Genomic DNA, 14,430 nt, shown 5'->3' with positions numbered 1-14,430 from the left:
CCTACACTACTCCTGTTTCCCATGGGCAGTGGCCTGGTATAATTCACCTCTGTGGACCCTCCCTATGCCCAGGTCAGGGCCCAGCAGCCACCTTGGTCCCCTAAGACCACAGGTGGCAGTCATGTGTGTCTGTGTGACCATCCTGTCTGACAACTGTCACCCTAAAAGCCACAGCACCACATGCTCAAAAGCCACTGACACACATTCTTGTGATTATCTCCACCGGGGCACATGCAGAGAGACTGCCAGGCACAGTAAGTTGCCACCTCACACAATCAACCTCACACACTCAGAATCCCTCACGTCCAGCCTCACACAATCACATTCCCTCAGATACACAAGAGTGCACAGCCTCTCACTCTTCTCTCACCTGCCAGCCTCACGCACACCTGTGCACAGGCACACACGTTTCCCTCACAAAAGATAGAAACCTTCCCCTTTCCCATAGCACAGGCCCTCAGCCAATTCAGTTGCCTACACAGGAGTCTACACCCCCATGGCTCCCACAATAGCTATCTGACCTTTAGTTGAGCCCCTGTGCCCCCTAACTTCTTTCTATCTCCAATCAAATGAAGGGTAGAATGGTCTCCCCCTCCACAGCCACAAGTCACCTAGACTCACACACCCAGCTTGAACACAGCAATGTATGTATCATTCCCCAATACAACCCCTGGGGCTTTCCACCAGGTTTTGGTCCATGCTGTCTCTGACTCCTTAATGCCTCACCTCTCAAACCATCTATTCAAACCCTTCCCAGCCATCTACTCTTGCCCCTGTTCCTCCAGCAATCCTTGGACACCACCACCCCCAGCCCATCTTGACATCTCCCTACTCTTTGGGCCAGGAATGTATTTTGCTCATTACTGAAGCCATATCTGCTCAATCACTTCTGCCCTTCACACCCTGACTACTTTCACAAAGGAATTCTCATCTCCCCTGAGAGATGGAGAACTTATGGAGAACACAGCCACTGTCTTACTTTCGGTCCCTCACTGTATTTAGCTTGAAACCTTGTACACAGTAGGTGTTTGAGCAATGCCTTCTGGAAGAGTAAATAAAGGAGAGAGGAAGAGAGAGGGAGGGGAGAAATAAATGAGAATTTGAATGAGTGAGTGAGTAGCTGAGTTGAGTGCCTAAGTGAGTCAAGCAACGAGTCAAGAGTGAGGCGAGCCTCTGGAAAACTACCAGGGCATGTGATGGGGATGCTGAAGGGAGGGGGGAAACAAAGGAGAGGAGGGACTCTCACCTGGGCCTTAATCAAAACAAGAGCCGCCGATCAGTACACACTTGGCAACTGTGCACTAGACCCTATGCTGAACTCCTTGTGCTTTTTCTTGCTAATCTTCATTACAACGCAGAGAGGGAGATCTAATTCTCACTGTACTTGGGAAGAAAATGAAGCTCAAGGAGAAGAAAATACTTGTTCAAGGTTATACAGAGAGTAAGTGGCAGAACCATAAGGTAAACTCAGATTTGTCTAATGAAAAAAAAAAAAGGCTCAGAAAGGGAAAGCAGGGGTATGAGCCCACCTGGGAGTCTCCTGGCTTTGCTCCTAACACAGACTCATCATGGAAGGTGTGGGTTCTACAGCGCATAGAGGACACCTTCTGCCTTCCTGCCAACAGCCTCTGGGGATTCTTAGAACTAGCTTTTGGCAGGTGCAGGAAATACTTAGGGTTATTGCATCTGGGGGCAGTGGCTTTCCCTCAGACTCAGAGATCCCTAAAGCTGTAGAATCAGAACCTTGAAAGTACAGAATCAAGGACTATTAACATCACAGAATGTTAAAATCACACCATCAGAATTTTTTCTAAATGGTAGAATCATGAAATCTTAAAACCACAGTATTGTAGAATCCCCAAATCACAGCATCATAGAAAGAGAAACCACAGAACTGGATGGAATGTGTCACTGAATTATCCTCTCTTAAAGTCATGTAATCATAGTTTCTTAAAATTGTACCATCTCAGATTCACAGAATGTCAGAGCTGGAGGAGCCCTTGGAGATCCTCTGGTCCAACCTCCCTCCTCCTTTTACACATGGGGAAACTGGGTAGCAGGGAGGCCAAGCAACGTGTCCAAGTTGACCAGCTCGCACCACCTCAGGCTGAAGAAGGCGCTAGGCTTGCACATGGTGAGAGCGCCACATCATTCATTCATTTATTGGGTGCCTTCTGGGTGTTGACAATAAAATCAAACCCTACTCTCTCTCCCAGCCTCTGTTCCCAGCCCTGGATAGGAAAGAAGGTAAGACCCTGGTGGGGATGGGGAGAGGGAAGTGGAGTGGGGTGGAACATACATCAGACAGAGAGAAGAGATCAGCTTTTATTGATGGAAATTCTTTTGTACACAGCGACACGCACTCTGAAAGGCCTTTTCCTCCTGATCATATTTACAGAGCGCTATGGGAGTGGCAGGAGTCATGGGACAAGGCCTCCAAGCAGTAGAAGAGATGGCAGCAATGGCCACAGCGAGGGAATGAGCAGGCTGGGTCCCGACCCCATCTGGTCCTCTAAGCCCTAGGCACCCTGCATCTCTGTTTGTGCTCACAGAGGACAGAGGTAGGTCCTTGGGATGTCATTTGGAGACCTCTCCAGGAGTGGCAGGCTCCAGGGTGCCTGGGAAGTGGGGTGCGGGTATGGGAGGGTCCAGGTTTCAAGCTCCAAGCTCCAAGCTCTGCTGCTCCCACATTTTAGTCAGACCTAGGGCTCCAGCCTTTATAATTTCGGGGCTGGAGTCCAGGGGAGACAGCAGTGAGGGTGGGAATTCCAAGAAGAGGGTGGGTGAGGACGGGGCACGATGCCTGCCCATCTGGTTCCTGAAGCAGGGACGGGGTCCCATGGGGGATCGAGGGGGCAGGGGGCAGGGGGCTGGTTAAGGCTTTTGCTTCTGCATAGAAAATGACCCTTGTCCTCTCAGTTACCGAGAGGAGGGACTACTGCACTCGGAGGCCGGACAGCAGAACTGATGAGCGTCTTCCTCTTCCTCTTCCTCAGTCTCCTCCTCCTCCTCCTCTTCCCTGGGGCCAGGAAGGGCAGGGTAGAGGCCACAGGCGGCGGGTGACAGAGAGAGGCAGAGGCATTAGTTTGCAGAGCAAGGGAGACACAGGAAGGGCTGGAACCAGGGAGGTGGGGCTAGGATGGGGGTTGGAATGGGGAAGCCAGTGTGACCAATGGGGCCACATCCATCTCAGTCTCCAAGGAGCCTGTTGCTGGTCCCCCTCCTGGAACGGCCCTCCCCCACACTCAGGCTGGGCTCAGGCTTAAGGTTACACCCAGAGTATGTAAACTCCCTTTCTGACCTGACAGGTTCCCAACCTTAATTTTAACATAAATAGTAGCAACCAGCTCTCTGCTGGCACTTTGCATGCGTCATCTCATTTAACCTCTGCAACAACTGTGCAACATTTTAAAGATGAGGGAATTCAAGCTCAGATAGGTTAGATATCTGCCCAAGGTCACACAGCTGGGTAAGCGGTAGTCAGGATTTGAACCTGGAAGTTCTTGGAGCTCCAAGTCTCAGACTCTTCCCAGCCGGTCCTTTGGGTGAACTTGGTACTATCTCTAGAAATCCACTGTGCCCTTGAAGGACAAAGATTTGTATTTCCTGAAGGCTTCAGGGTCGGGAATGTAGGAGATGCTTAGAAATGGAGTGTGGGAAGTCCACAGCTTTGGAAGCAAACAGACCTGGGTTCCAAGGCCAGCTCTACAAGTGCTTCTAGGCTGCGGCCCCAGGCATGTTAATGCCCCTCTTAGAGCTTCAGTTTCCTCATCTGTAAAAATGAGCCTTATGATGCCAACCCCACAGGATTGTTGAAAGGACTGGAATACATATCAAATGCCTGGCAAAAAAGACTGATGGGAACATGGTGGTGGTTATTGTTAACTGCTCATGAACTGAACCTAATTACCAAGGTGGCCGTTTGCACCCACACAGAAGCGCCACAGCGGTGGGGAGGAAACATTGCAGGAACAAGCACCTGTTCCTCGGGTCCTGCAGAGCAGTACCAGGGGCCAGTCTGCATGTGGCAGTCACTGGAGCTGGACTACATTTTCATGGGGTGGATAGACAGGCAGGAGGGCTGGGGCGGGACCAGGTGTCTTGGGAGTGAAAAGGCTGATCTTCTAGGGATTTCCAAAGAAACAGTCTCAGCCCACTCCCAGACCCCCTTGGCTCAGGAGATGTAGGAAATATGGAATCCAGGATGCTGGAGGATTGGGAAGACAATGGGAAGGAAAGAGAAGGCAAGGGAAGGCACTGCTGTCCATCTGACAGACAAGAGCGTGCAGGGGTGCGCACGTGGGGACACACACACACACACACACACACACACACACACACACACACACACCCTCCTCATACTCAGAGCTCCCTCTGACACATTGTTCCACAGAGTCACTGAGTCAGCAAAACCACATGAACCAGTGCTCAAGTCCTGGGCAAGTAGCTCCTCCTTTCAGAGTCTCCCATTCCTCATCTATAAAAGGAGAAGGAAACTCCACACCTCTCAAGGCTGTCATGAGGAACAAATGATCTTCCAGTCCCCCTGTTCACTCCCCTCCTATCCAGGCCAGGCCCCTGCTACCCTTCACCCTGACACTGCAGTCACCTCCTGATTTCTTCTCCCTACTCTCTTGGACCACATTAGCCTTCCTAAAGCCCACCTTTGAGTGTGAATCTCTTCTGCTCAGACACCCACCTTGGCTCCCCTTAGCTTCCTGGAAAAAGTTCAGATTCCTCTACTTGGCATTCAAGGCTCCCCCACCATATGGCCTCACCTGGCCTTTCCTGTCAGGTGGAAAAAGCCCAGGCTTTAGAGTCAGACAGACCTGGGTTTAAATATCAGCCCCACCACCTACTAGCTGGGTGACCTTTAGTCCATTTCTTCACCTCTCTAGGACTTATTTTCCTTATCTGCAAAATGAGGAAATACCTATTCTGCAGGATGTGGTGGGGATTAAATGAATTCAAGTATGTAAGGCACCTGCCACAGGGTAGTAGGTTTGGTGCCTCATACATGGTAACTATTACTGTTACTGTCAGCATCAGTGCCATCAATGTTATACCGCCCAGCCTTCATCAAACTAGCTTGTTCGTTATTACATCAGCACGTCCAGCCTTTTCACGCCGCTATGCCTTTGCTGACTCTGTTTCTTCCTTCTGCACAGAGCTTTGCCTGTTGAAATCCTGTCTGAACTTCACAACCCAGCTCAAATGCTGCTTCCTGCAGGAAGTCCTCCCTGACTTCCAACCAGAAGTATTCTTTGCTTCCTCCTAGCTCCAGCATCCGTGCTCTTTGTCAGGGATCTCCATGTGTTGCTTTGAACTTTTCTGAAGCATTTCTTTCACTAATCCCCTCAACGCCCTTGAATTCCCCCGACCACCACTATCTCTGCTTTCCTTCCCTGTGAGAAAAAGAGGGCCCCTATACTATTTAAGGCCAGTCCCTACACTCAGGCTCTGGAGCCCACCCCTGCTACCACCTCCATAACAATCATCCCCTCTCCCTCCAGTATTTCAACCTCTCCCTCTCTGTTGCCTCCTTCCTACCAACATTTATAGAAGCTCAAGTCTCTCCCATCTGGGAATAAAAACCCTCGATCTGCCCCCACATCTCCCTCTAGCAATCAGTGTCCCTCTCTCCTCTTCACAGCTAAGCTTCTTGAGAAATTCGTCTACACTGGCCATCTCCACTTCAGTACCTCCCACAGGCTCTTCAACCCACTGCAATCTGCCTCATGTGCCCACCAAGCCACAGAAACTCTTCTTAGTAAGGTCGCCCAGGACCTCCCACTGGTTAAAGCCAATAGACTCTCTCCCACCTTCATCTTACTTCCCCCAGCTGTAACATTTGCCACTCTTAACAAGCCCCCCCGTGCGCAGACGGCTCTTTCCTTCCTCTGCTTCCGTGAGCCCACTCCCTGCTGGTTTTCCTCCTACTTCTCGGACCACCCCCAGCTCCTCTTCCTCTCTCCATTCCTTATGTGTTAGTACCTCTTCCCCAGTTCTGCTCTGGTCCTCTTCTCTTTCATTCCACACTCTCTGTTAGTGATCTCATTCCATTCCATAACTTCAGGTATGGCTGAGGACCCCACATCTCTCTCTCTAGCATGGATCTCTCTCCTGGGTCCCAGGCCCATCAAGCCTAATTAATGCTTGCTGGAAGCTCCACCAAGATGGCCCTTAGGGCCTTCAGAGTTCACAGGGACCTCTAATGCAGCATCTTACCACTGCAAACCTGTCCTCCTGCATTTCCCACCTTCGTGAAAGGCACCACCACCCAGTGGCCCAAGCCCAAAACACACCTGGAAGTCACCCTAGGTTCTTTCTGTTCCCTTACCAAGTCAGCCACCGAATCCTGCTGATTCTACCCCCTAAATAGCTCTAAAAGACTACACATGATCTGGCCTCTGCTAACTCATCATCTACTCCCCTTGCTCCTCGCTCACTCTTTCTCCAATCGTACTGGTCTCCCTGCCATCCCTCAAACATAACAAGCACACTCTTGCCTCGGGGCCTTTGCACTCGCTGGATCATCATCCCCCAGATAGGTGTGGCACCAGACACATTCTATATATTTAGTTGCTTATTTATTTAGTATCTGTCTCACCCACCGTAAGATCCATCAGGACAGGCATCTGTTTTGCTCAGTGCTATATCCTTAATGCCCAGCACAGTGTCTAGCACTCGATAAATATTTGTTGAATGAATGAATCCATTGCCAGGCCTGAACATGGGCAACTCACCATGACCATCCTCAGTCATCTCCACCCCCCACTTCCACCCCCATTATCTATTCAGTCTCTCTGACTCCAGCTCTCTCTTCTACCCCATCACCTCTCAAATCCACCTCCTCTGCTCCATCCCCACAGCCACTACCTCAGCTTACCTCTCTTGGATTACTGCAAAAGCCTCCTCCCTAGTCTCCCTTCCTTCTAAAATGCTAATTTGATCATGTTACTTTCCCTCCTCAAGAACTGCTCATGGCTCTCCAGCTGCCTACCACGAGAAAGGACCCTGGGCTCTCCAGACAGCTGTTTGAGGCGTGTCTAACCTCCGCATCAGTGTTCAGCCTTACCATTTCTCACCTCCAGGCCTCTGTGTTCACTCTCAGAGCATCCTCTCCCATCTCTACCACTCAAAATCTTTACAGAACTTGGATGACTGGCTCAAACACGACTTTCTTCAGGAAAATACCTGACTCACAAACCAGAAGTAATTCCTCCCTCAAATACATAGAGAAATAAGTGTCTCCAGTGTTACTCAGAATCTCCGAGAACCAGGAGTGAGATGGAAGTTAGTAATTATATCTGAGACCACGGACTTTGGGTGCTGGGCGAGCCTTAATAGAGGTTCCCTTCTCCTCCTGCACTATTACCCTGGACTCACGTCCCTCTGGCCCTCTGCTAACACTGACTCATCCTTGCCTCCTCCCTTTCTCTCACCTGCTCTTGGGTCTATCTCTCAAAGAATTTAGATTCCATAATTTGAAATTAAAATGGTTCTTTGCGAATGGTGCCCACGGGAGTAGTGCAACATAGTAGCCCTGCTCCAAGCCACTTCTTCTATGCCAATATCCCAGTGTAGGCCTTCCAGCTGGCCTCCATGCATATGATCCATTTTTCATACTGACTGCTAATGTGATATGTCTAAAACACAAATTTTACCAAATTTCTCTCCTATTTAGAATCTATTCACATGATACTTCATCACCAGCAACATTGGTTCTTAACCTTTTTTGGAGGAACCCAAAACCCTTTAGGCATTTAATGAAAGCCACAAACCACCTCCCCAACAGAAAATGCACACAACTAGACACACACAACATTTTGCATTCAATTTCAGGAGGTTCATGGGCCACCTGAAGCCATTTGGGACCCATGCAACCCAGGTTCGTAACAAACCTCTGGCTCTTCCCAACAACATCCAGGTTCTTTTGCATATGCTGTTCCTCCTGCCTGGAACATTCTGCCATACTTCACCCTTCTGCCCCTGACTGCCTCTGACTCATCCTCTAAGACTCAGCTCTTAGGCTGAGTTGACCTGCACCAGCCCTAGGTGGGGCCAGATCTCTTCCACTGGGCTTCCACAGCAGCCCCCGACCCTGTGCTCTCCTCTGTCATAGCCCTCCTCAGTCTCCCCAGCTGACTGGGAATTTGTGGAAGGCAAAAACCATTACCCAGCATAGGCCCTGCCATAGCAGAACTCCCTAAGTGTCTACTGAAACAAACACTAATAACAGCTACCCTGTTTTGAGTACTCATTATGTGCCAGGCACTCAACAACATGAATACTATTTATGATCTCTTCTACTCCTCAATAAATAAACCCCATGATGTTGGTGTTCTTTTTAACAGATAAAGAACTAGGCTCAGAGATGTGAAGTGAGTTGTTTAAAGTCACCCAGTTAGTGAGTGACAAAGGTGGGATTGAATTGAGACATGTTGACACCAATGCAGGAATTGGTCCACCATGCTTCCCTGCCCTGCACTGTGAGATTAGGAGATGGTATCAGTAGCAGAATAGGACCAAGAACCAGGGCCAGAATGCCCTCTGGGCTCCATTTCCCAGGGCCGCCTACTCTTATTTTCCCTCCTGTGTCACCTTCATGTCAACACCAGGGACCTGGCTCTCTCTCTCTCTCTCTCTCTCTTTTTTTCTTTTGGCCATGCTGCGAGGCTTGCGGGATCTTAGTTCCCTGACCAGGGACTGAACCCGGGCCCCAGCAGTGAAAGCACCAAGTCCTAACCACTGGACTGCCAGCAAATTCCCTGGCTCTCTCTTCTTATGGTGCGATCCCCTCCATCCCATGTACTACTCTCAGCCTCCTCATCCCAAAGCCCCACTATGGTCAAGGCGCATCCTTTGCTCCAGAACCATCCCTAGACACGTACAGCTTTTAGATCCAATCCAATCCAAGGCTACATATTAGCTATGAGGAAAACAAGACATGGGTAGTCCCTGCCCTTCAACAGTTGATAGTCATCCAGGAGTTTTACATGTACCTTCTCCAATCCTAAAATCAGCCCTGAGAGGTAAATAGGCATTGTCCTCTTTGCACAGATGAGGAAATAGAAGCTCAGAGGCTTGCCGAAAGTCGAGCTTGGAAGTAGCCGAATTTGGACTTGAATAAAGATACTGACCCAACTATTTTCCCCCATTAGGTCATCCTGCTTGGAAGAGCCAAAAAGTAGGCAACCATTTCCGGCAGGATTGGGGGATAAAGGAAAGCTATTACTCTTTCAAGACTTAGTACACATATCCCCTCCTGTAGGGGACAGGTGGGGTTAGGTACCCCTCCTCTGGCAGCCCTCTGGGCCTACTTCTGTTCTATCCCAAACCACACTATGCAGTCATTGTCTGTGTGTCTTTCTCTCCCTTCTAGATTTGAGCTCCCTGACTGTAGGACCAGATATAGCTCATTCCCATATACCACCAAGGTTCAACACAAGGCCTAACTGAGAGCAGGCAGAACAAATGCTTGCTGAATGAATCAGGTGGTATTTGAGCAAGTTATTAAAAGGAAAAACAACAGGTGGATACAGGAAAAAGGTATAGAGGAGGAAGGAAACAAGTTAGTAAAGACAAGGAAATGGGACCAAGAAAAAAGGCCAGTAATTTTAAAATTGTGACAGGGTATGTATAACATTTTTTTCATTGTTGTTATGGGGGTTTTCTTTTCCTTACAAAAATGGGATCATACTATAAGCCCTGTTCTGCAATTTGCTTTTTTCATATAACAATAAGTCTTAGAGGTCTTTCCAGGTGAGGATCTAGAGATACATCTTTTTCTTTTGATCTGCTACAGAGTATGGATGGATCATGAAGGAAAAGCTGTTTCCTACTGATGGACATGTAGGTTGTTTTAATTGCTTGCTATTATAAACAATGCTGCAATGAACATCTTTGCATATGTCTGAAAGTAGTTTTGAAGGATTCCTAAAAGTTGAATTGCTGGGCAAAGGAATGAACATTTTGTTTAAAATGTAGATAAAAGGTATTTCCATGGCTTTAACATTTTTATAAACTAGCTAAAAATAAAGATTATTCCTACTCATATAATCCTGTCTTTATTTAAGAAGCATATATCATGCAACCTTTTCATTAAGAGTTGGTTGAGAATGCTACCCTACAAAAGGGCGTGTGATAGAGTTGCACAGTATGGCTTATGTTTGCAGTTGGGGTTGGGGTATTTTAGAAAAGGCCTCTGGCTGGCCAAATTGGGGTCTACCTAGTAGTAAAACTCTAGAGAAACCTAACTCTAAGACATAGTTTTGAGCTTGGAAGTATATGCACATTTAAGTTTCTGGGGGCAGCTAACAAACTGGTCCCATAATAAAATGAAACCAATTCGTACTCTTATCAAGGAATATGAGAGATTCTGTTTCCTCACAACCCTTTCAATCTTTTAAATTTTGGTACTTTAAAATTAGTACTTCGCTGTTGTTTTAGTTACATTTCTTTGGCTATTTGTAAGGTTGAACATCCTTTCTCATTCATTAGCTGTCTACTTCTTCTCTGAATTGTCAAATCACGTTATTTCTGCACTTTAAATGGGTAGGGCATCTTTTTCTTATTGATTTCCAGGAGACGATATAGACAGAGATATTAACCTTTGCCTGATGTCTACATAGCAAATACTTTCTTCTAGCCTGTTGTTTCTGTTTTAACTTTGTGTATAGTATCTTTCTCCACACAGAAGTTCTTAACTTTAATGTAGTTGAAATTATTGCTCTTTACTTTATGGTTCCTGAGTTCTTAAACCCTGATCAGAAAGGCTTCTCCACCCCGTTATAAAAATATTCTGGATTTTCCTCTGGTACTTTTACAGCTTTATTTTTTGCATTTTTTTTTGTACAAGGTAGGGATTTAACTTAATTTTTTTCCAAATGGTAGCTAATAGCCCCATCCTATTTACTGACTTCCCACTGATTTGAAATGCATTCTTTGTCACAAATTAAATTCCCATATGAATATATGGGTTTGTTTCTAAATTCTCTATTTTGTTCCATTTATGTATTCCTCTATTTCTGTGATGATATAATATTTGTAATTTCTGTAGATTTATGGTAAGTTTTTATATCTAACGGGGCAAGTCCCCCCTCATTGTTCTTCTTTTTCAAAATTTTCTTAGTAATTCATGGGCATTTACTCTTCCAAATGAACTTTAAAATCCAATTGCACAATTCCCAAAGAAAATACCACTGAAATTTTAATGAGAAATACATTGAATCTTTTGAGCAAATTGGGGGGAAAATGTCATTTTAAACCATATTGAATTCTTCCCATCCAAGAATAGGATATGACTCTTGATTTATTCAAGTCTTATAGCCTTTGACGAAATTTTAGTTTTCTACAGAGAAGTATTTTAAATTTCTTATAAATTCGTAGGAATTTAATCTTTTTTTTTCGCTATTGTGAATGGGAATCTTTTTCTATTATGTCTTCTAATTAGTTACTGATGGTATTTAGAGAAGCTGATGGTTTGGGTGTATATTTATCTTGTATCTACCCATCTCACTGAATTTTCTTATTAGTTTTAATAATTTTTCCTTTTATTCTCTTTGATTATCTAAGTAGACAACTATATCATCTTCAAATAATGCTAATTCTGACTCTATTTCTGATATTTATACCACTTATTTCTTTTTTTAATCCCAATGATTAAAACTTCCAGAAAACACTGGTTAGTGACAGTGATAGTAGTCATCCTTATTTTGTTCCCAAATTGAATGGAAATTTATCTAGCAAGTCATTGTTACATTTGATGATTGTTTTTGGTTTCTGATAAAAATTCTTTCCAAGTTAAGGAGGTTTTCATTCATTCCTAGTTTACTGTACTAGTTATCTATTGCTGTTTAACAAATTACCCCAGTGCAGCAAGAGATAACTAAGGCACTAAGGGTTTTTTTTTTTTTTTTTTTTTGCTGTGTGCGGGCCTCTCACCGTTGTGGCCTTTCCCGTTGCGGGGCACAGGCTCCGGACGCGCAGGCTCAGCGGCCACGGCCACGGCTCACGGGCCCAGCCTCTCCGCAGCATGTGAGATCTTCCCGGACCAGGGCACGAACCCGTGTCCCCTGCATCAGCAGGCGGACTCTCAACCACTGCGCCACCAGGGAAGCCCGGCACTAAGGGTTTTTAAATCAAGAATGGATGTGTGATTTTGTCAGATTATTTTTTCAGCATTTATGGAGATAGAGTAAAAAGATTGTATAACTATTAGTATAATCAATTACAATAACAGCTTTCCTAATGTTGAACAATCCCTGCACTCCTGGGACAAACCTTCACTTGTCACAATACAGTCTTCTTTTAATATACTGATGGATTCAGTTGGAGAATCTGTAATTTAAAACATGTGTTGCTCTATTAATATGTGAGGTTAGACTATAGTTTTCCTTTTTTTTGTCTACGTAGCAAATACTTTCTTCTAGCCTGTTGTGATACCAGCCTTCTAGAATGAACTAGGAAGCTGTCCACCTTTTCCTATTAGCTGATCTTTCAAGATTGGATAGAACTTCCATGATACCTGAACTTCCATAATACCAGCTGGTCCTGGTACCATTTCTGAGGAGAAAACTTTGACCATCTTTTAAACTTCTTCTATACTGTTCCATTCTATTCAGGCTTTCTGCCACTCCTTAAGTGATTTTGGTAATTTATATTTTCCTAGAAAACCACCCATCTCATCTAGATTTTCACATTTATTGGTATAAAATTCCACAAAGCATTTTCTTATGACTTTTTCATATACTCTGAATCTGTGGTTAAATCCCCTTCGTCATACCTTATTTTATTTATGTTTTCTTGCCTTTTTCTGAATCATAACTGCCAGAGGAGGGTCTGTCTAGTTTGTTGGTCTTTTCAAAAAACACCTCTTAGCTTATCAAACCTTTTGTTTTCTATTTCATTAATTTCTGGTTTTATATATAGTAATTACTTGATTCTGCTTTCTTTTGGTTGTTCTTTTTCTAGAATTTTCTAGACTCTTGATCAGAATAATTAGTTCATTTAAACTGTCTTGTTCTCTAATAAAAGCATTTAAGACTACAAACTTTCTTCTGGGAACCCCCATGGTCATATCCCATAGGTTTTGGTCTATGACATTCTCAATTGACATTTATTCTAAATAGCCCATAAATTCCATTCTTATTTCCTCTTTAACACAAGTATTTTTAAACTTTCAAATGGACCTAGCCTTTTTGCCATTGCTATTAATATTTTATTTCATTGCATTATAATCAGAAAATGTAAAATGTGTTTTCAAATTAACTTGGAAATAATCTCCTTCCCCAAAAGTATAAGCAGATTGTTCTCTCGGTCTAAACACCCTTCCCCATCCTATCCAACTGACAAACTCTTACTCATCCTACAAAACAGCTCAAATGTTACATATTCTAGGACCAACCACTCCCACTTTGGGGGGGAAGGTATCTAGAGAAGGATTTTTAAGGAAGGACAAGCTACAAACAGGCTGTGAATGTCCTCTTTGGTCTTCTGGCCTGGTCCCCCACTCACTCTCCTCACACGCTCAGACACCCATCCCACAGTCACTCCAGAGGCTAGAGGGAGATGGGGGAGGGGCTGGCAATGATATTGATATTTGTCTGGAGGGGTGAGGGATTGGGGGAGGGGTGGGTCTAGCTCTTACCTGCTCTCTGCCAGCCTGCCTGAGGGGGTAAGCTTCATGGAGTCAAGGACCTGAGTAGGACAGCAATACTGGTGTAGAGTATGAGACGCTGTGGACCTGAGAGACAGCAAGAGACAGAGAGAGAAAGAGAGACAGAGAGAGAGACAGGGAGGGAGGGGAGAGGCAGGGTGCGGAATGGGGACAAGGAGGTGAAAGTGAGTGGGGTAGGGGAAAGGGGAAGACTGGGAGGAATGGGTGGTGGAGGATAGGGAATGGAAGAGGAGGGGTGGGAGGGAGGGAGGGAGAGGGGGAAGGCAGGCAGGCAGGAAGGAAGGAAGGAAGGAAGGAAGGAAGGAAGGAAGAAAAAAAGAAAAAACCACAAAGTCAAGAAAGAGAGGACGTCACTCGAACCACAAACAGAACACAACGACAACAGGGGGCAGCAGAGACGAAAGAGCTGGGCTGGGCCTCCTGTGTTCCAGGTGACTCCGTGGGGACCTCGGCCTCAGAGACACTGGGACACCACAGTAGGGAAGGGGGAAGGGAGCCCTCCTCACACCAGACGCCACACGGGTAGGGAAGAGGGGAGAGGGAAGGGTGGATGAAAGAGAAAGGGAAAAGGTGTATGGGGGGGTCCCCCTTAGAGAAGACCCCTCACAAGAAAGGACGGAGGGATGGAGAGAAAAGAGGCTCTGGGTCCAAAGTGGGGGAAGAACCCAGGCCAGGGCGGGGTGGGGATGGGGGTGGTGCAGGAGACACTGGAGGAGGGGAGGGGAAGAGACAGAGAGCAACGGAAAGAG

General features: G+C 46.0%; 1 protein-coding gene across 2 annotated transcripts in view; it reads right to left on the bottom strand.

The window, feature by feature from the left end:
* IQSEC2 (IQ motif and Sec7 domain ArfGEF 2) overlaps nt 1-14,430 on the bottom strand; it is a 78,348-nt gene that overhangs the window by 27,996 nt on the left and 35,922 nt on the right. Inside the window, exon 2 of one of the 2 annotated variants that reach the window (XM_007457344.1) lies at nt 13,652-13,747. The exons of the other annotated variant lie outside the window; for it this stretch is intronic. Within the exon in view, the coding sequence (XP_007457406.1) occupies nt 13,652-13,747 (96 nt within the window). The remainder of the gene's footprint in view (nt 1-13,651; nt 13,748-14,430) is intronic. 2 annotated transcript variants of the gene reach the window in all.

The sequence above is a fragment of the Lipotes vexillifer genome, unplaced genomic scaffold, assembly GCF_000442215.2.
Source record: "Lipotes vexillifer unplaced genomic scaffold, Lipotes_vexillifer_v1.1 scaffold1263, whole genome shotgun sequence".
In the NCBI taxonomy this organism is placed as follows: domain Eukaryota; kingdom Metazoa; phylum Chordata; class Mammalia; order Artiodactyla; family Lipotidae; genus Lipotes; species Lipotes vexillifer.
The sequence above is the reverse complement of the archived record's forward strand: the minus strand, read 5'-3'. Positions and strand labels throughout refer to the sequence as shown.